Below are 21255 nucleotides of genomic sequence, written 5' to 3' on the forward strand. Positions count from 1 at the left end.
AATTCTGAGAGTGAGGAACTACTGGCCCTTTGAAGAAGGAGGAAACTGAGGCTCAGGAAAGTGAAGTGATTGGACCAATATTATACCATTGCTGATTGGGAGAGCTGGGACCCCAAAGCCTGAGCTTTTTCCGTGATGCTATGCAAGCTGACCTTTCTTATAAATGGGCGCTTATGAGTCATTTCTAAAAAATTCCCATATTCTGGTCCATGGACTTCAATGACCTTTCTGCTTGGTGTATTAGGAGAAATCCAGGAGCTTTCCCAGAACTGGCCTGGGTGGGTGTTTGGGGTGGAGCTCAAACTGCAGACAAGAGTTTGTCACCCAGCCTCTGGGTTACATGTAGTGCAGCTCAAGGAGATCCAGTGTCTCCACAGTTTCCATCCCCTTAACCCTCCTAAAGTCACAGACAGAGAAAGTGATTGAGCCTCACTACCCATATTACAGGTGTAGGATGCCCCTTACTTTGATGGCAATTCTCAAAGACACGTCTCGGATGGTGCTGAGTGGTGGGTACAGTCTCCCCTGGGACAGATGCTGCTCAGAGACTTCCTGGGCAATTTGCTGGGGAGAAGGAGAGAACCGAGAGGAACAAGCTGAGTCTCTGCCTTCCCAAAACAAGCCCAACCCGTTACCCCAGAGACTAACCCCACCCTGCATAGTTGGTCAAACACTGCAGTTCCAACTGTTGACTCTGTTACCAGGGAAGCTTAATGCTTGGGTGTAAGAGAGGACACATCCTTTCTGTACTGTAAGACTGGCTGAGGCTTAATGTTAAGTGTCTCTGAATTCCAAAGGAAAATCACTAAAGCCAAGATGAATAAATTTGTGGCCTGCAAAGGAAAGGCTATGAGATCTCCTCTTGGCTGGTCCAGCCTGTTGCATAGCCTCACTTCCTGGCCCCAGCCTCCTTCCACATGCTTGGTACCATCTTGAGTGACCATCTAGGCTATGTTATGTCTTTGTGTTCAGTCTCCTGGAGCTCTTCCTTCCAGCCCTGGTCTCAGTCTGAGGAAGCCCTCTCCTCCAGTGAGTGATTGAGTCTTACACCTTATTGGAATAAATGTCCCAAGCACATCATCCTGAGAACAGAGCCTCCCATAGCTTCCCTTCCAGGTTCAGAGCTTGCCTCTAAGGGTTAAGCCTCATCTGCCACAGGGCCTCGTCCTCCGGGCTCAGATGCTGGAGTTTGTTCAGCCTTGCAAATCAGCCTCTTTAATGTGGTGGTTCTGAATCTACTCCCACCGAGTCTTCTGGTGTTAAATTTAGACTTGGGAAATGCCACTGGTGCTCTCTGAGAACTGTGTGTCTTAGAAGTGACAAGGCTAAGAAGTTGGTCTCCCCTCAATGTTTTCAGATATTAGGGAAGTGGGCCTCCCCCTCTACCTACCTCTCACACTTCCATCTTTCTTTTCCATTCATTCAGTCATACATTCACTGAGCTCTACTATATCTTTCAAAACACAGAGGAGGCCAAGGCTGTCTCCTAATTTCAGACCTTTATGTGGCTCCTTCAAACTCCTTCCCATGGTGTCCATACAAGGCACTTCATCACTGGGCCCTCCTTTCCACTTCAGCCTCACTTTTAGTCTCTAGACTCTGTGCTAGGTGCTGAGGAGCCATATAAGGAAGGATTCTATGGTGGAGAAGCCATAGTCTTTTCTCTTATGGAGACTGGTGTCAGTGGACAAGTAACAAATGATTATAGCAATTATAGTGGGTGAGTGCAATGAGAGGGGACATAAAGGCATGGAGGATGGCAGGATCTTGTCTACCATGTATAGGAAAGGCTTCTCAGAAGTGTCACAGGCTGATACCTGAAGGACAAAGCATGAATTAGGGGAGAGAGAATGGCCCATGCAAATGCTGGGAGGTGAGAGAGAGCATGGACAAGAGATTGAAAACAGCACATTGGTTAGGTCGATGGTAGGGAGACACCAAAAGTGAGGTTGGAGAAGAAAGGAGGGCCTGGTGATGAAGTACCTTGTATGGAAATCATGGGAAGGAATTTGGACTTTATCCTGTATGCACCAAGGAGCCATACGAAGATCTGAAATTAGGGGAGAGACTTGACCTGACCTATGTTTTGAAGGATTCTCTTTGTGAAGGTATAGAAGATGGATTAATAAGAGAGAAGCAAGATTTCCATGGCTAGATATGCATCTAGAAAAGTTATCCTGAGAAGAGATATATAATGGTATGTGTGATCACATCTAAGACGGTAGGCACTGGCAATGCTCTTCAGCAGGGAGTCAAGTTGTCTGGAGCCATCCTGGGCTCACAAGACCAGTGATCTTGAGCAAGTGACTTAAACTCACACATGAGTAAGAATTTTACCTATTTTACAGAGTTGTTACAATGAAAGGAGGTGGTGAATGCACATCTCCTTAAAGCCTATATTAATTTTCCATGGGAAAATCAAATTCAACTTAAATTATCTTCACTAAAAGTACCCTTTTCAGAAATATAACTTGCCAGGCCTTTGAAGACCATAATGTGAGCTCCTATAGGGGAGGGGCCTTATCTTGCTCACTGCAGGTGATAATAAGTAGATCCAGGAGAGGTTCCTGTGTAATTGATGGACACTGTTCATGAAATGATGGAGCTGAACTGTCTCACAGCATTGGAGGTAGTGGGGCAGATGTGTGGATGTCCCATGGTATTACATAGGCAGGACTCTAGCAATTGTGTTTTTACTCAACAGAGGACTTTGCTTTCAGGCTGACTTCAAGCAGAAAGTGACTCTTTCCATCCAATGGGGGCTTCACACAGCTCTGCCCACAGCTACAGGACAAGAACACCCATCATAGCAATGAGAAGAAAGACAAACAGAATATTCAGACAAGAGGAACAGAGAACTGTAACACAAAGTCATAAGTAGTGTGCACAGGGCTGGGGGCAGCTGAAAAGCCTTTGGGAGACATTATTTGCACAGCCTTGGAAAGCCAGGGCTCAAAGACTAGACATAGTAAGAAGGGACCTGGTGCATAAGGTAGCTCCCTGTGGGACTCACAGAAGTGGATCCAGACAGGGCTGTGTGGAAGCCATACCCATGTCTCATTGGCTTCAGGCTTTCACCAGTGCCTCAGTGAGAAGGAAATGCAGAAGGATGTTAGAAGTCACAGGAGAGCCTTTGGAGCTTGTTACGTGTAAATTATGTTTAATATTTGTATATGGCTTTGATTAGCTTAACCTCTCAACAGAGACATTTCTATGCCTTGCTTTTGTCAGAGTGAGGATAAATGTCAAGTGCCTGGCACTTGGTAACTACCTGGTAATTTCAGCCACTGTAACTGTTATCAATAACCATGAGTGTGAATATAGGCTGTCATTCTTAATGAATTCTTTCATGGTTTTCATCATGTCTAGTAAAGAACTCTTTTGTGCGCTTATCTAGTAAGATACCTGGAATAGGTACATCTCCAATACCTCATATCAGTGCTCAAGATCTGGGTCCTCCAAGGAGAAAAAAACAAGTATGACACCCACCCCCTCCCTTACAGAAAGCTGTCCTAGTGGGGCTTACTACCGCCAGTTACCCCAGTGATTTGGTTAAGGCCTGTGGCTGGAAGAATCCATCACCTATCATGGTCCACAAACCCTCAGTTTCAGGTGGCTTTGATGGCATCTCTTCTGTCTAGGCATCTAGATGGCATTGCTAGGACGCAGGGGGCAGTATGAGGCATGTCTCCTCCTCTGTCAGTGCCTCTTGCTAATACCCTTCACCACTATTCCCCATTCCCCCTCAAAAGCCCCATGTGTGATTGAAGAAGTCAAGCTTCAAGGTGGCCATGAGAGATGCTTGAGGTTTAAGCACATTGGGAATCCACTGGCAATGTTGGGGCAGATGGGCAGAAGAGATAAGAGAGATCCAGTATAGGACCCAGTGTCAACCCACAGACCCTACTGCAAGCATTTGAGGGAGTAAGGACAGTGATACCTCTGCTGTCAGGAGGAAGATCTCATCTGGGATGTGCCGGATCCCGCCGGCGATGACTCCCAGTGCCACCCCGGGGAACACGTAAGCATTGTTTCCCTGCCCAGGAATGAAGGTCTTGCCATCTTCCAGAGTCACACTCTTAAAAGGACTTCCACTGGCAAAAATCCCTCGGCCCTGGAGGCAGGAAGAAAACCAGAGATGAACTTGGAGATTGGTTTGGGGTAATAATAGTGGCCTATTCTTATCTTCCAAATGTTGGACCCTTCTTCATCCTCTCCCAAACAACCAGCACTGTGCTGAGAACATGGCAGGTATTTAAAGCACATTTGTCATTTGACCAGAAAGCTCAGCCCTCACTTGTTATCCAGCAGCCAAGAAACTGCTGAAAGGTGATGGGGTTCACAGCACCATTTTTGTCATCTCCTGGCAGGGCAAACCCAGGACATGACAGGATGTGGCCTAGAGTCTACAAGTGCCTCAGGTTTTGGGTTCTGGTCAAAGCTCTGTGTTATTTAGGGTGAACCTTGAGCAGCATAGCACAAAAGTAAGAGCTTGGGCTTTGGAGTCAGACCTGGGTTTGACAGCCAGCTCCACTCCTTATTAGCTCTGTGACCTAGGGCATGTTACTTCATCTTTCTGAAACTCAGTTTGCTCATCAGCGATGTAGGAGTATTTTTCACCCTCATGGGATTACTCATAGTAATTGTTACTATGTCCTCTCAGCCGGGGGAAGGAAGGACTCCCCGCTGACCTCGGTGACCCGGTAGCACTTCTCAGCCGTGCACTCAGCCTTGCTGGTGGGGTTGCTCAGGGCAAAGATGATAGGGCGCTCGTGGAAGGAGGCCATGTCCCTCAGAATCTGCTCCGTGAAGGCTCCTGCGATGGCAGCAACACCTACAGGGAAAAGGTGGGTAGTGGGGATGCCTACTCTCTATAAACAACCCATTCCTCTTCTGCTGGTGGTGGTGGGGGAACTAGGAACACCATGAAAGACTCGGTCTTGGGCCCAGCATCTCCCACAAGGACTGAGGGAGCAGAAGGGAAAATGATCTTCCTGCTTGAGCTGCCTGAGACCTCCTTTTCATCTCTAAGGGACCACTGGTCCACCTCAGGTCCCTGCCAGTTAAGCTGCTCCTGTGAAGGCATTCCTGGGCATTTCCATGGAGAATGAATTGCTCCTCAGGACACAGGAAGATGCCAGGGTCTGCCTTGGGAGAGAAATGCCAATCTCATTGTGGTTAGAGAGACCAGGCCAGGTGTGGTGGCTCATGCCTGCAATCCTAGCACTTTGGGAGGCTGGCGGGCAGTGGGGCGGGGGCAGATTACCTGAGGTCGGGAGTTTGAGACCAGCCTGGCCAAAATGGCGAAAACCTGTCTCTACTAAAAATACAAAAATCAGCCGGGCATGGTGGCGGGCACCTATAATGCCAGCTACTTGGGAGGCTGAGGCAGGAGAATCACTTGAACCCGGGGGCGGAGGTTGCAGTGAGCTGAGATCACACCATTGCACTCCAGCCTGGACAAAAGAGCTAAACTCTGTCAAAAAAAAAAAAAAAAAAAAAAAAAGACAGAGAGAGAGAGAGAAAGAGAGAGAGACAGACAGACAGACCAGCCCTGCACTTATTCACTGCATTGTATATTTCTGCATCACTGAGCCCTAACTCTGGTGCCTTAGTTCTGTGGTTTCTATACAATAGTCACTCAATAAAAGTTTGTGGCATTGAATTGCACATGGGATAGGGGAAAGAGCTGTTTCCATGGGTTACTTAGGCTTCCTAGCTGAGCCTCTGTCTCTCCATCTGCAAGTCAAGAGGGTTAGGTGGGCTGGGTAGTGGGTACCCTCCCTTCTCCTACCTATGATGGCTGTGGGCTTCACCAGCCTCACCACCTCCTCCAGGGAGTTGACTTCAGGATGGTCTTGGGCAAACATCTCCTTTTCATGGTTCAGGTGGCTCCTCCCCTATAGGAAAAGGAACACAGAGCAGTTGTGGTCGTGATGGCCTGTTGGGTAGGAGTACAGATGCATTTGGAAACTCTGAGAGCGTTTCCTGCTGAGCCCCATGCTTTGTTTTGAGCTGTCAGATGTTTTGGGGCCCATCTTCTTGACTACATTTCCTGGAAGAACCTATGGTGGGACCTAAGTGTGAGAGTGGGGGGTGTGTGTGTGTGCATGTTTCTTTAACCCAAACCACATATGGAGAATCCATAAACAATTTATTTGAGCTGTTAGGATTATGGCTTCCTGGGCCAGGACAGAAAGGCTTTTGGGCAATGCCTGAGTCTCACCAAGACCCTTTGGCCCAAGGCATCCAGCACCAAGCTCAGTTGAGGGATGGGGACCTGTGCCACCCAGGCTCAGGGAGCTAACTTGAATATGTTTATAAGAGCCATTAATTCCCCTGTGAATAATACCAAACTAAGCCCCAGGAAGGTCTTAGAATGGCGGACCATGCCCAACCAGCTCCAGTTCCTTACATTTCTTCAAATGGAAGTTGGTAGGTGACAGGCTGGCATAAGTGCTGCTAAATGGGTTCAGATGCTTTTGATGACTGCTTTGGATTAGCTGGCTTCATAGGAACCAGTGCAAAGATGTCAGCTTTGAGAGCTCCTTGGCTAGGGTTGATGGAATGAGAAAAATGATGTTGAAAGATGGATAAGAGGGAAGAGTGGCTGTCTCTGGCAGCTGACACCTCTGGCCAGATTATGCTCTGGAAAGACATAGGGGTAGGTGGGAAGAGGAATCTCCAAGGCTAAGTTCCTTCCAGCAGAAATCTGGCCCCATATGGAACAATAGGAAGCTCAATTCTGCTGAGGATCTCTGCCATTCTTGGTCAATGTCCTTATGTACTTCCCCTGTTCCCATCTCTGCCATAATTTTTCGTCTCTCACTGACATTCTATGTTAGTGAAATTCTGGGAATTAAAGCACTGAGTGTAGCTCTAATGGAGGGTTCCTTGAGTTGTGTCTCTCAACACATGCTAGCCGGAAGCTGGAATGTTTCTCTCTCATTCATTCTTTCACTCATGCCTCACACATTAATTATGCACTTACCATGTGCCAGGCATTGATATCAAGACTGTAGTCTAGTGGGGAAACTGGAGAGGGACAACTTCTCTACAGTGTGGTAAGTACAATGTATGGAGCATAGATGCAGGAAATAAGCTTTTTGGAGGGGGTAACATTTGAGCACTATCAGAAGATAAGGAGGAAACTGGGAAGGGGTTAAGGGTTGAGAGTTGGCATGTGGAAAAACAGAGGAGAGCAATTCAGGCAGAAGAACAAGATGTGTAAAGATGTGGAAGACAGAGAGCAGGCTGCTTTTGGAAACTATGATTTAATGTGGCTGGAGGCTAGTGCAAGTCAGGAAGTGGTGGGGGACAAGACTAGAAGGGACACACATCTACACACTTGTGCAAACTTTTGGACAGAAGCAATTAAGGCTACTTTGGGATGAATCTTTTGCTTTGGAGCTTAGGCCATTGCCCTCATTTTGCTTTCTATTCTGTTTGAGCATTTTACTTCTTGGAGACCTCTTCCAGTCCAGTTCCTGGGAGCTGTAAGGTGTCAGGAAACCTCCAGGTCTCCAGACTGACAGTACCTTGACAATGAGCCCTTTAGAGTCCACCATCCAGATCTTTCTTGTGGCCTCTGCCTTCGGTACACCTTCTTTCTCTAGGGCCATGACAAGGAGGTGGGCAATGCCCATAGCTGCCTGGAAGGTACCATAGGGTGGATGTTCAGACACAGGGCAAACAGCTGCTGAACATTTATCTGATGTCTCACCATAACAACCCCCTCTTCTTTCCCCCACCTCCATGACTCCCAGGAGGCCCAATTAAGTCCTTGCCTTGAGACACCCAATTGTCAGAGCCTAGGCAGCTGCAATGATCACAGTATGTCTGTGCTGCTTCCTCTTTTCAGAACCCCAGAATGCCTCCCTTTTTTGATGTGCTTCCACCCATTCTTATTATTCTCTTCCTGGAGCAACAAAAGAAACCCTCAATGCCACATACCTCGCCTGCACCTTGGAAAACAAACACGTGATTGGAAAGCTTGTTCTTGGTGATTCGCAGAGCAGCCAGGATCCCTGCCACAGCAACGGAGGCTGTGCCTGAAACAGAGTGGCCTGAGATCAACCTCTGGCCACAGACCCCCAGCTCCCAAGAGAAGACCCTTGGCAGAGTTCCCCACACCTTGGACTGTGGAGGAGCAGGCAACTTTTCTTAGCCCTTATGCCCTGAAGGCATGCAAGTTTTGGTGCAAATCCATGCTCTCTTTTGCAGATAACTTTTTTGTTGAAGTTGGGAAACAGCTCTTGGTTTGTTACTTGACCCCATAAGATGGGATCAGATAGCCAGGTGCTGCTACCATCATCATTCATAAAGAAAATGACAAGGATAAATATAATGGAAGACAAAAAGAAGCATGAGCCTCATAGAATTATATAAGGACTAAATGGATAAAAACATTTTAAAAAATGAGAACACAACCTGGCCACGAGGCATTAAATGACCATATGGCCTGAGCTGCCCATATTATCCACCAAGTCATAAGGTTGGCTGTGTCTGGTCGCACATCATCATCAAATGGCTTGCGTGTGTGTGGAAGGGACAAGTAAGTTGTATGAGTAGGTGGCTCAGATTCATTTGAGCCACTGCTACATGACTTCTTCCCCCTGAATCCACATCTAAGGCCTCACTGGGGATTCCTTAAGAGCAGCTGACCAAGGAGAAAAAACTTGGGCTTGGTTTACAAGTTGTTGTGAATAATATGCTGGCACCAACTAGAAGTGTAAGGTGGCAGCTTCACAGCCCCAATAAAAGGTAATGATGAAGGACAGTGGACATGACTTCGAGTGGTAAATTAGTTGTATACTTTGGTCCAAGGGATGGTTAGCACTACATTGATTCATGAGCAGTTGCTAATGGTTTAGCTGGATGGTCAGGGACTTGGAAAGAACAAAATAGTAAGATTGGTGATAACGAGGTCTGGGAAAAGGTAGGTGGATGGACCTCTTGGGATAGGTACAGAGTAAGAGGATATTTGTGCCCCATGTGAGAGTTTATCAAAGAACATGATGAAAACAGTCTTTCAATAATCAGGTGGACAAAATGGCATGACCTGTGTATGTTAGACAGCATCTTTCTTTAGTCACCCAGGGTTTGCTTAATGGACTTATGCATAAAACAGCCATGGTGGTAAGGATGGAGGCTATGCATGGGCTTCCTCTTACCAAGCTGGCCTGATACTGTTACTGTTGAATGATTAACCTGTCAAACACAGAGAACAATGCTGAGCTCCTGATGGGCACCATTCCCTGGGGGGGACCATCCACCTGGTGGCAGGATGATTACAGTGGACTGCTCCCATCATGGACAGGAAACAAATCTGTCCTAACTGGAGCAGATATACATTCTGGATACGGATTTCTTTCCTCGTCTGTAATGCTTCTGCCAGCCCCATCATCTATGGATGTTTGGAATACCTATTCGCCATCCAGATATATTACAGACAGCAAGGCTTTTAATCAAGGACTTTACATCACAGTAAAAGATGGGCAGCAATATGCTCATGCCTGTGAAATTCACTGGTCTTAACATGTACTCAACCACTCAGGAACAGCTGGCTTAGTAGATCAGTAGAATGGCCTACTGAAGAATTACTTAAGACTTAAGTTGAAGCAACACCTTATGGAGATAATGAGCTTCTGTTTTATGGGATGGAATGTATGATGACTTAGCAAGCAAGACATTGTGTTTTTCTCTCATAGCCAAAATGTATGGGTCTAGAAATCGTGGGGTGGAAATGGGAGTGGCTCCTCTCACGATTTCACCTAATAACCCACGTACAGAATTTTTGCTTCCTGTCTCTTTAATTTTGTGCTCTACTGGATTGGAGGTCTTAGTTGCCAAGAAGGAAATACTTCCATTAGGATTTACAACATGGTTCTATTGAATTTGGAGTTGAAACAGCTCCCTGGCCAGCTAGGGCTCTTCATGCCACTAAATCAGAGGGCAAAGAAGGGGATTACTTTTCTGGGTGTTGTGATTCATCCTGATAATCAAAAGGACAGTGAGGACAGGGAGGACTATGTCTGAAGCTTAGGGGAGTCTTCTAGGGGAGTATCTTCATATTTCCGTGCTCAATAGTAAATATTAATAAATACTATTGCAACTAAGGATATTCAGGACTATGGAGGATTCGATCCTTCAGAAATGAAGGTTTGGGTCACTCTACTGGGTAAAGAATCCTGGCCACCTGAGGTCCTGTCTGAGGACAAGAAAACATGGAATGGAAGGTTGAGGAAGAAATTTATAAAAATCATCTTTGACATCATGACTGTTTACAGAAACAAGGAAGGTAGCAGCCATGCATGTTTTTCTTCCTTGATCATAATGTGACTATATATAATGGTACACATGAGCTAATTTCTTCTCCCTTCTCCTCCCTATTATTTTGTATAAGTTCTGTTGGAGGTTAATTCCACATGTTAGTCTTTAGATAACAGAGTTTTCAAATGTGACTGAATTTTATGAGCTATTAATTCTGCTTAGAGGTGGATACAGTGACTATCTTCCAGAGATGACTAAAATGTCTGTTGGGACATTGTCTATCCCCATATTGGAGAAAAGGTGAGAATGTCTTCATTTGTTGGAAAAATAGTTGAATGTTGTCAGACATTTTGTTAGAGGTTTTTTTTTTGTTTTTTTTTTTTTTTAATTTCAGACAGAATCTTTCTCTGTCGCCCAGGCTGGAGTGCAATGGTGTGATCTCGGCTCACTGCAACCTCTGCCTCCTGGATTCAAGCAATTCTCCTGCCTCAGCCTCCTGAGTAGCTGGGATTACAGGCACCCACCACCATGCCCAGCTACTGCATTCAAAAGAATGTACTGCATTCAAAAGAAACACCAAGGTGATATCCACGGAAGTATCAACAAGCAATTTAAATAAGTATTTAAATCACTTAAAGAAAGGGCGAGGAGAATTGCATTGTATGACCCTCTCCTGAAATCTCCAAATCCCCTTTGTCCTTAATTTTCTCTAAAGTCCACTTATTATGTGGAACTCCCCAGTTTCTCTGCCTCCCTGCAAGTAACTCCATACTTCTTACTCTCCGCCCATAAAACTCTCTTTCATTTCAGTTCCACGGAGTCAGAATTTGTATTTAAAAAGATCTCCAGATGATTTGTATGCCATTCAAGTTTGAGATGCACTGAACTAGATGGCCTGTCTAGGTGAGGTACTAGTTTCCTGCCATTGGCTAGAGGGAGTTTTCTACTTATCGGAGTCTGTTTCAGGACAGCCTTTTGCCTCCGTGAAAGGAGGGGTTGCGCAAAGCATTTGCCACCAGATGGCGCGAAAGGTATTCCATCAGAGATGATCCCGCAGATGCTACACTCTGGATGGGTCTTTTTCTTTTTGGGTGTCAACCGTCTTCTGGGGTTATTTGCAGGTTGAATAACTGGGCTTACTCACAGAAATTCAGTGCTGGATGGGGATTGGAGATCATGGCATTTAACAGTTGTACAGATGAGGAAACTGACAGAGAAAGGTGGCTTGGCCCTGTCAGTCACCCAAAGCAAGGAAACCTCGGGGTTTCCTTCCCAGGTTTGCTTCCATCCCTTCACGATCCCTGCTGCTAGGACAGCCCTTCCTGACTATAGTTGAAGGCAGCAGGAGAGGTGTTATGGGGTTTCTCTGGGGAAGGACGGAGCAGGGTGGTAGCAGAGGCAGAGGGAAGTGAACTTAGGCAGTAGATGTCAACATTCAGCTGTACCTCTGGAAGGGGAGGGGAACTCAGAACAATGGGAAATCTGATGGGAAAGAGTCACACATTACAATAAAAGGATGCAAGGTCAGCTGCCATTTATTGATCACTCTTACTGTGGCCTTGGCTCTGTGCTATGTGCTTACCAGCACAGCATTTGCTCAATTAATCTTCCCAACAACTCCATGAAGTAGGGACTACTGTGCTCCTATTTTTTGCCCTTAAAAGTGGAGAGTGACGCTCAAGGGAAATAGAACTAATCAGGACAGAACTTCTGAATCCTATCACCACCAAGTCTTCAGACCCTCTGCCTCCAATGTCCAAGTACTTGCCTTTCCCCCGTTACCATCCATGCCTCCCTGCTTCTAGCTAAAGCACCACTTGTCTAATGGATCCCATCATTTTTGCCTACTTGTCCCATTATTCCCACTCCTATTTCCTGCATATTCAATTTTGCCCTCTCTACTGGATGATTCTCATCAGCATACAAATACACTGTAAAACTTCCATCTTTAAAAGGCCCTCCCTTGGTCCTATATGTCCCACCCTATTTCTTGCTCTCCTTTATAGCCAAACTCTTCTAGAGAGCTGAATATATTAACTGCATCTAGTTTCTTCCTCCTTGGTCCCCATGAAACCCAGTCCAATCAAATGACTGACCCACCTCTTGTCAGGGTCCCCAAGTACCTCCAGGTGGCCAAATTCAGTAATCAGTTCTCAGCCTTCTTCTTTCTTGACCTCTCAGTAGCATTTGGTACTGTTGCCCATTTTTTTTCCTTTGGGAAACTATTTCTGCACTTGGTACAGGCCAGAACTCAAGAGGAAAAACGGTGGTTCTTAAGCTCCAAATTACAAAGTTTGGCAAATAAAGTTATCTCCATCATTCACTTGCATTTTTGGGGTGCTCTTGGGCTATGCACTAGGGGTTTAAAACTGGAAAGGAAGCTACTTAGCTGTTTCAAGGTAACCACTCTGAGAAGCCCATGGGTCCAGGGATGTGCTGGAACATGGCTTGTGCCCATAAATGCCATGGGCAGCTGAAAGTGTGGCTGGTTGTTCCTATTCATGATAAAAGAAAAAGAAGTTTTCTTTTTCAGAGGGAGATTTCCATAATTACATTTCCTGCAAACTGAGTACTTGAGGTTGTAGCTTCAGGAAATAGCACAAAAGGACATGCTGAAAATGTAGTTTTTGCTTTTAATAGTCAGATTTGACAAAGTTAAAGGAGTTTCCATGCTGAACAATAGATTATTGGAGGAAAGAATTTACTGCTTTATCAGGTAAGGGAAAACTTCTGACCCAGGCAGCAAGAAGGACAGAAAGAGTTAGGCTCTCTCAGGGTCTGGCCACAGTGGCTTTGGAGGCCTGGATCCCTATTGGGACAGAACAACCTCTGCTATGAGGCCACCCCTGCTTCCACGATCCATAAGAATTACCTTTCTACAGTAGATACTGCCATTCATTTATTCATTAGTATGTGCTGAGTGTTTGTTCTGGGCCTTCTCTGGGCTAGGCTTTGAATAAACAAAGACAAATAAAAGTCTTGTTCTCAAATAAAACTCTCAAGGAGTTGCCAGCATAAGTGTTCCAAAAATTCAGATTCCCCTTTATTAGACACCAAGCAAAGGCTTTCTATACTACTTCACTGCAATTTTGTGTCATAAGGGAATTTTTTGGAGCTCCTGAACTCTCTAGAGGGCAGTTCTCTGGCCGATGGAGAAAGTAGGGTTAGGCCTGTTTTGCCACAATTTGGAAAGAACCAGAAGGAATGATGATCATCTTCTTGGCTTCTCTGGAGGTTTGGCTGTTGCAACAGCTAAAAGGGGAGATCTTGGAGGAGCCAGATACGTGAGATCCACATGAACTTCAGGACTAGGAACAGCCCTGGAAGTGAAGAACAGCCTCAGAATACAGGACTTAGTGAAAAGGAAGGCTTTGGGAACAGAGGAGAGAAAAGGTTAAAGAGACCAGGGCAAGTTTCCCGGCAGCGGGAGAGATCAAGGAAAGCCTAGGACTGCTACTCAGTGTGTGTAGTGGTGGTGGTGGGTGAGAGAGAGGGCAGTTGACCCCCGACAGCTGGCATCTTGTAAACAAGACAAACGAGCTGCACAAAGTCTTCAGAGATGAGCCATTCCTGCCTGTCTGCCTTTTCCCTATTGTGGCATCTGGAGCCTGTGCAAAGTCCCCCACACCTTCCCTCTCCGACAAGGTCATCATCTTCCAGGGATGTATTTTGCATTTCTTGGCTGAGAACCCCACCCCTGGCTCACTTTGAAGCCTTCTGTAAAGTGGGTGACCACCGTCCAGTGTCATTCCCAGATCCTGGGGAAGAGTGGGATCATTTAGAGTCTGTGGCTTGGCCCTGGATGCATTATCCTGGGGGAAGTGAAATGAGCCTTTATGGACAAACAGAAAGTAGTGAAGAACAGGAAGAGAATTCTAGGCCGAGGGACCAGCACATTCAAAATCATGGAGTTGGCAGAAAACTCACAGAAGAGTGACTAACACAATGGGCTGGAATAATAGGGAATATGTGGGAAAGGGGAGAAAAGTGAGCTGGGGCCCTGCTTCTCTTCTCCCCAGAGTTCCCCAGTCCTGTGCTCACATGTGGCCCTCTCCTCACCTCCATCAAAATCTCTGCCTTAAGTCTCCTCTTTCCTTTTTCTCTCCCGTATCTGTGTGTCAGGAACCTATTAGGCATCAGAGATTTTAGTAATAGGTACCATGAACTAAGTACTGCTGCATGCCTGTCCCTACCTATACATCACTTCAATCCTTACAACAATTCAGTGCCATAAACGGGCGTTGGAAATACTTATCAAGGAATTGGCATAGGCTGCAACCAACCATAACAAATGCTGGCCTTATAAAAAAAACCCTGACCATTCTGGTGGTACTACCTGATGAGCAGTTGTGGCTGTTAAAACTGTTAAGTCCATTTTACAGATAAGGAAAGGAAGGTACTGAAAATTTCAGCCACTTGTCCAAAGCCACAAAGCAGGAAAATGGGGATTCAGACCTAGGCTTGTCTTGGTGCAATGTCTGATTGTTAAGCATTGGGCTCACAGGGGGTGCTAATAGCCTGAAATAACACACAGGAGCTTTGATGGGCTGTCTGGCCTGGAGATTTAGCAGGATTGGTGGGCAATGCAGGTCCAGGGAAGGCTGGCCAGGTGGAGGATGCTGCAGAGCTGATGAGCCAGTGGGGATTTCCTGGCTCCAGCCATGCTGTGTGGTCAGCTTGCACGTGGAGGCCAGGGACCCACGGAAACTGGGCCAGCAGCACCCTGGACCTGGCCCCTTGTGTGGCTCTCCTTCCTTCCCCTGTCCCCAGTGTGACCATTCCCACTGCCTTTCCCCTTCTAGGCCTTTCTTTCCTCCCTAAGAGCAGAGATGCTTCTCTGATCCCAGCTGAAACAACAAAAGTCACCTGAGCCTCTGCCTTTTCCAAAATTCCTGAGAGGCTGCCAACGATGAGTCAGTGCATTGGCAGCTCTGATCACCAAGGACCAGCCTGGGCCTGAGCCGAGGCTTTATGTGGGTCTGAGCTGGGGTGGGAGGCAGAGATGATCAGAAGCCCTGGGGAGCTCTTTTCCCTTCAAGTGCTGGGGCTCCAGAGGCCCAGCCCCGTGGGGTCAGAGATTCTGGGCACATGGTACAGTGGGACTGGTTGGGAGACAGTCAAATAATGTGCCCTGGGTTCCTGCTGTGCACCAGGCATGGCCCTGCCCTCTGGGAGATCAGTAGAGTGGAGCTCCCAAGGATTTAATTCTATCTATCCACTGAGGATGTGAGGCTAGGCTGGTGTTCAGAGTAGGTAGCATGACACTAGTCTCATTTTCATGTGGGTTGCTCGGTTCCAGCCCCCTCCATGTGTGGTTCCCAAGAATCTGTCTCCAGCTCCCACGTGCGGTGTGATTTGGTTTCTGTTTACGACTATGATTCTGCATTGCTTCCTCCTCCCTCCCACACTCCCTCTCACCCCTTCACTCCCAACCCTCTGTGGTTCTGTGCATGGAGGTCCTCCTCTCCCATTATGAGCATTGCTTGTAGTCTTAAGCAGCATTGCTCCTTACTTTGTATTTGGAGATAAAGGGGGACAATTCCAGCATGGGCTGTATCTTCCATGTTGGCTCATTAGTCCTGGAATTCATTACCAGTTTTCTCATTGTCCGCTTAACAATGAGAACATACATCACAGGCTTCTGGCCTGGACCCATCCCTAACCAGCTCATGACCATGGGCCTCATCTTCAGGTCTGCATTCTGTAGGAGTTAGAGGAAGGAATGGGAACGATGGGGAGGGCAGGATGAGAGCAGCAGGATGCCAGGGAGCAGTGACACCCACACTGTTTCAGCAGGGTCTGGAGTTTCATCCTTAACGAGAAGACACCCTCCACCACCTCACACGTGCAGGAGCAACAGGCAGCCTGATGCCAAGGAGAGAGTGGAGAATTCCAAGTCAGACATAATGGGGTTCCAGTTCCAGCTTTGTGTCTGTCTGGCTGTGTGGCCGTGAGCAAGCTTTAACCCCCTGGGCTTCAGTTTCCTCATTAGTGACATGGGACAGCTGTGTTTGTCCCCCTGTGAGGGAGCGGGGGATGTTGCCAGGCACTTGTAAGATAGTGAGGATGAAAAGCAATTTCAACCTAAAGTTCTGTGTGCATGCAAAATGTTATTTGGTACAGTTTGGGTCCCCTGGAAGCAGATTCTGAGTTATACTGGAGTGTTTAGGATGTTTTTAGGAAGTGCCCTTGTGGGAAGGAAGGGAAGGAAGTAGAATGAGTTGAGAGGGAAGTTGAGCTGTGATGCAGGCCCCAAAGCCTCAGCCAACTCCATGGGGAGCTTGAGTTGTCCTGCACTGGGCTCAAATAGTTAAGCCTTCATATTCCCTCATCACCGGGTGAGGCCGGCCCCTGGTGGGATGGCGAGGTGGCGCTCTCTCTCTCTCTCTCTCTGAGGCTCTGCATGATGTGCTGACAGCCTTTCTGTCAGCTGGGCAACAAGTCTTTCCTTGAAGGAGGATCTGGGTGGCGCATGCTCCTGCCCACCTCTTCATGGTTGTTAATGATACGGTCACACCTAAACATCAGGCTGAGCTGATCAAAGGCTGGTTCTTACAGGGCTCCTGCCATTCAAGCACTATTCGCCACCTGTCCTCATGAGTTCTAGATTGGTGGCTTTAGTCTTGAATTTCTGAGAAAAGAATGGGAAATCCCTCTTCTCTTTGCTCTGGGACCCAGAAAACCATCCCACTTGGTTTTGCCTGGGAGCAAAATTGGCTATAGAGGCAAGACACAAAAACCAATGAATGTAAACAAATGGATTGATTTAATTAAAAACAAACAGCTCCATGTGTCTGCATGTGGGGTACACATGTGAATATGTATGAGCACATGTAGAGGTACATTTATATGTGAGCACAGTCAATCCTTGAACAACATGGGGTTGAGCTGCGTGAGTCCACTTATATGCAGATTTTTTCAATACATATATTTTTTAAAATTTTGGAGGTTTGTAACAATTTGAAAAAACTCACAGGTGAACTGTGTAGCCTATAAATATCAAAAAAATTAAGAAGTTAGGTATGTCATGCACACATAAAATAGGTATAGATACTAGTCTATTTATGTGTTAATCCACTACAGATGTTATTAGTAAGGCTTCTGGTCAACAGTAGGCTATTAGTAGCTAAGTTTCTGGAGAGGGAAAAGTTATGCAGATTTTTGACTGTGTGGGGCATTGGCATCTGTAACCACCACCTTGTTCAAGGGTCAGCTGTACATGAATGATGACCTGGATAACAGAGAGGCTGCAGGGGCAGGTGTCCAGTGTAGACATACCCACATGAACAGATGGGTGTGCTTATGAGGATGTCAGTTTGTGTGTGTAGACATCATTCATATATTCTTTAAACATTTATTAGGCATCTATCATGTAGCAGGTGCGGTGCTGGGAGCTGGGGAACAAGAATGGATAAGGCATGGTTCCTGCCTCCAGAAGCTTATTATCTTCTGGGAAGGCAGACAATGCAATACAGGTTTTTGGGGTACAATGAAGTAAGAGAACGGACAGAGGGGAACACCTGAGGGGCACCCAAATCAGACTGAGGGAACAGGGGCTGATGGGCCTTCCCTGGGCAGGAGACCCTGGAGCTGAGTCTTTAAGGGTGAGTAGGAATTACTCAGGTAAAGATGATGGGAAAGGGTGAGCAGGGCTTTCAAACACAGAAAGAAATGGCAGGTAAGGAGGTCAGAGGAGTAAAATAAAGGGAAGGGCAGAAGGCAGAAGAAAGATCCTGAAGTCTTATATTTTCATTGAAGGGGTGCGAACTTTCTCATGAAGAGAGGGTGGCATAGTGAGTGATACTTTCATCTCAAGAGGCACATTCTCGCAGCAGTTTGGGGGCAGATGGGGGCTGGGGGGCTGCAGGGCCTGGCCGTGTTCCTGTGCCTGTGTTTAGGAGGATGTATACACATGTGACTGTCTGTGTGTCTGTACAGCTGGAGGCTGTGCACCAGGTGTGCCGCCTGCATGGACTTGTTTTCCACTTCCACCCTCTGGCCTTGGCAGCCTGGTGGGCTCAGGGGACTGGCTGTCCTGCTGCTGATTCATGGGTGAATTCATACTGGGGAGCCGGTCAGGCTCTAGCAGGCAGGTGCTTCCTCAGGGCCAAGGCACACTCCCACCTGCTGAGCTGACAATGAGGTGAGTGAGGGCAGTGAGAGAATGCTTCCCTCCACCAGTGCATCTTCCTGGACTGCACAGCCCTGTCTGCGCAGTGTCCTGGCTTGTGTGGGTGAGGCCTGTCCCAGGCCTGTGCAACAGGGTAAGGGGAGACAGAATGGAGACAAGCTGGCAGGGGGCGTCATGTCCCAGCTTTCTCTTTTGGGTCTCCCCTCCCTCTGGATACCCACTCTTCAGGCACTGAAGTCATATATTTTAAACTAAATTTTCTAATAGTGTGTTCTAACTGTGCTATCTTGCCTCTTGAAAATTTATGACAAATACAAAAAGTCGTCTATCACATTTCTTATACCTTGTAATATGGACCATAATGGGGAAAAAAAGGCAACTTGGTTTGTAATATAAGATCTGGGCATGGCATGGTGAATGGTTATAGACTGCAATTTAGAGTCTGAATGCCTGGGCTCAAATCTCAACTCTATGCTTAATGGCTATAAAAGTTACTTACTCATTTTCTGTGTCAGTGTTTTCATTCATAAGACAGAGATGCTAATGTCTCACCGGTATAAAACTGTAGAGTGCTTAGAACAGTGCCTGATATACAATAAGCATTCAGCGATTAACCTTAGCTATTATTACCTGAGTTTGAGTTCTGTTAGATCTATCCCTGACTCGAAGAAAAGTTGTGACCTCTTTGGGCCTCTGGAGAAGTCATCTGCAAAATGAGAAGTTGGCCAACCTTTAACAATCCAGGGCCAACACCTGTCTCTTGCCAACTTATTCTTTCCACCTGACATGGATCTTTGATTTTTAAAAGATTGCTTGGCAAACTTCATTTGTTAAAACATCATCAAGGTTTCTCTCGGACTTTACAAAATGCTAGGAACAGCTCACAGTGCTCCTTCCTGTGCACTTCTAGATCAAGTGAGATGAATCCCTTTCCACTCCAGCTTTGGACACTGGTAACTCCACAGTAAGAAGCAAGTACCTTCAGATATTTCTGGATCACAGAATAGATGACCAAAGGGAACCTGAACTAGAAGCTGCTTCATGTTGGCTTTGGAAGGCTCTGGGTTCCTGGTGTCAGTGTCTCTCTCAGGGTCATTATGAGCAACAAACACTTCAGTCAAAACCAGAGAAGGAATTGTCCTGACTTCCTGACAGAGACATGCCTTGTATTTGGAAAGTCTGAAAGCAAGTTATTATGGCTGGGGAAGGCCATTTTTATGGTGATTGGTGCTTTGGTCTGATGAGTTTTATGGGTTAGTACTTTCTATAGCATTAGCCTTGTAAATTTTCACCATGCTCTTTCAAGGCAGTTGTTATCCTCTCTATTGACTAGATGATGAAACTGGTCAGAGAAGTGACTGGTTCACGTTTAACTTACTAGTGAATTACAGCATTGTTTAGAATTTCTTACATACATTAAATCACATAATTCTTACCTACCTCTGAAGTAGTAATGATCTTCATTTTGTAGAAAAGGAAACTGAATTCAGAGAATTAAGAATTAGCCAAGTAGGAGTTGAATCTAAGTTTAATATTCTTTTTTCAACAGCTGCTAGCAGCAAACCAACTATGAGGTGACAGCCTTTCCTCACCCCTTTGGGGTGAGGAAATCCCAGTGAGGTTTGAGAATATAAGTTAGTCCCCTGTGGCTTCATCAGGTGGGGTGGAAACCTACCTTGGATGTCATCATTGAACATGCAGTACTTGTTACGGTATTTGTTGAGCAGGCGGAAGGCATTGGCATTGGCGAAGTCTTCAAATTGGATGAGGCAATTTATTCCAAACCTGTGTGGAGGGAGAGGAAGAAACCCATGATTGCCTCCCTGAGGCAGATCCCTGACAGATCCCAGCTTGCACAGTGGGGTGGGGAGGTGCAGGCCAGGGGGTGGGAGGTGACATGGCTCCTTCGTCTGTGTTTTTGCCACTGGCTGGCTCCTGGACTCCTGGGCTTGGAGCTCTGCCTGCCCTATCATGGATGAGGATGGGGAAGGGAGAGAGTAGGACCCTGGGTTTGGTGGTCAGCCAAGCCAGCATCACTGTAGCTAAGGTGCGCTGGTGGCTCTCATGGCTGCCATGGCCAGCCCTGGGAGTGACAAGAGGGCCAAGGAGGGGCCTGCCCTCTGTGTAGCCTGTGGCCAACTGAGATCCCAGAAGAAAGCTCACTCCACATCCAGGTGCATGCAGACAGCCCAGCTTCCCCCACACAAGTAGGTGGGGAGCCCCTACATCCTCCAAATATCTCTCATGCTGGACCCTGAGGCCTGGAGTTCCTCCACTAGAGACTCCTCTGGCACCAGGCATTGTTCTCTGGTAACATGAAAGGATGGTTAGGAAAGGCCACTGCATTAAGACACTGTTATCTACTAACATCTTGGTGAAGTTGTTCTCCAACTTGCAGGTGTAGAAGAATCAGTGACTGACCCTGTTTAAAAAGCAGGTCACCAGGCCCATCTCACAGAGTCTCACTCGGAGTGTGGGATGGGGTCAGGAACCTGCATTTTGAACAAGCACCCCAGATGGTTCTGATTCTGACAGCCCAGAGAACCCTAAGAAACAATGCCTTGTGGGTGAAGACAATGGCCATTAAGATGCTTGATATGTCTTATTTAAAATCCATGCTAGCATTGCCTCCTAGATTTCATGGTCTTCCCTTAAAAATGACTGAGTTTTTTGAGTTTTGTAACCTATTTTTCCTTTTAACATTGCCTATAAGGAAGCTGAGAGTGAAGTTTTCGCTCATTTGCAACAGGCCCCCTCAGCTTCTGTGGGCTTCTGCACACAGATTTCATTTAGTCCATTCTTGCTCTTTGATCCTGGTGTTTGATAGTTTTGTTTGTGTCTTTAGCCTTTCT

The 21255-nt window shown here is 46.6% G+C and overlaps 2 protein-coding genes across 4 annotated transcripts in view; one reads left to right on the forward strand and one right to left on the reverse strand.

Annotated features, from left to right (window-relative positions):
* LOC129007300 (protein tyrosine phosphatase type IVA 1-like) overlaps window positions 1-21255 on the forward strand; it is a 93256-nt gene that overhangs the window by 12119 nt on the left and 59882 nt on the right. The window lies entirely within an intron of this gene.
* Window positions 1-21255, reverse strand: part of ME3 (malic enzyme 3) — a 231982-nt gene that overhangs the window by 7443 nt on the left and 203284 nt on the right. For all 3 annotated transcript variants that reach the window (XM_054438021.2, XM_063671305.1, XM_063671306.1), the window contains 7 exons: window positions 20079-20188; window positions 7954-8051; window positions 7539-7652; window positions 5795-5900; window positions 4692-4834; window positions 3941-4114; window positions 466-564 (listed from right to left, as the gene is read on the reverse strand). In XM_054438021.2, coding sequence (XP_054293996.2) covers window positions 466-564; window positions 3941-4114; window positions 4692-4834; window positions 5795-5900; window positions 7539-7652; window positions 7954-8051; window positions 20079-20188 — 844 coding nt within the window. The remainder of the gene's footprint in view (window positions 1-465; window positions 565-3940; window positions 4115-4691; window positions 4835-5794; window positions 5901-7538; window positions 7653-7953; window positions 8052-20078; window positions 20189-21255) is intronic.

Source organism: Pongo pygmaeus, chromosome 9 (assembly GCF_028885625.2).
Source record: "Pongo pygmaeus isolate AG05252 chromosome 9, NHGRI_mPonPyg2-v2.0_pri, whole genome shotgun sequence".
Classification (NCBI taxonomy): Eukaryota; Metazoa; Chordata; class Mammalia; order Primates; family Hominidae; genus Pongo; species Pongo pygmaeus.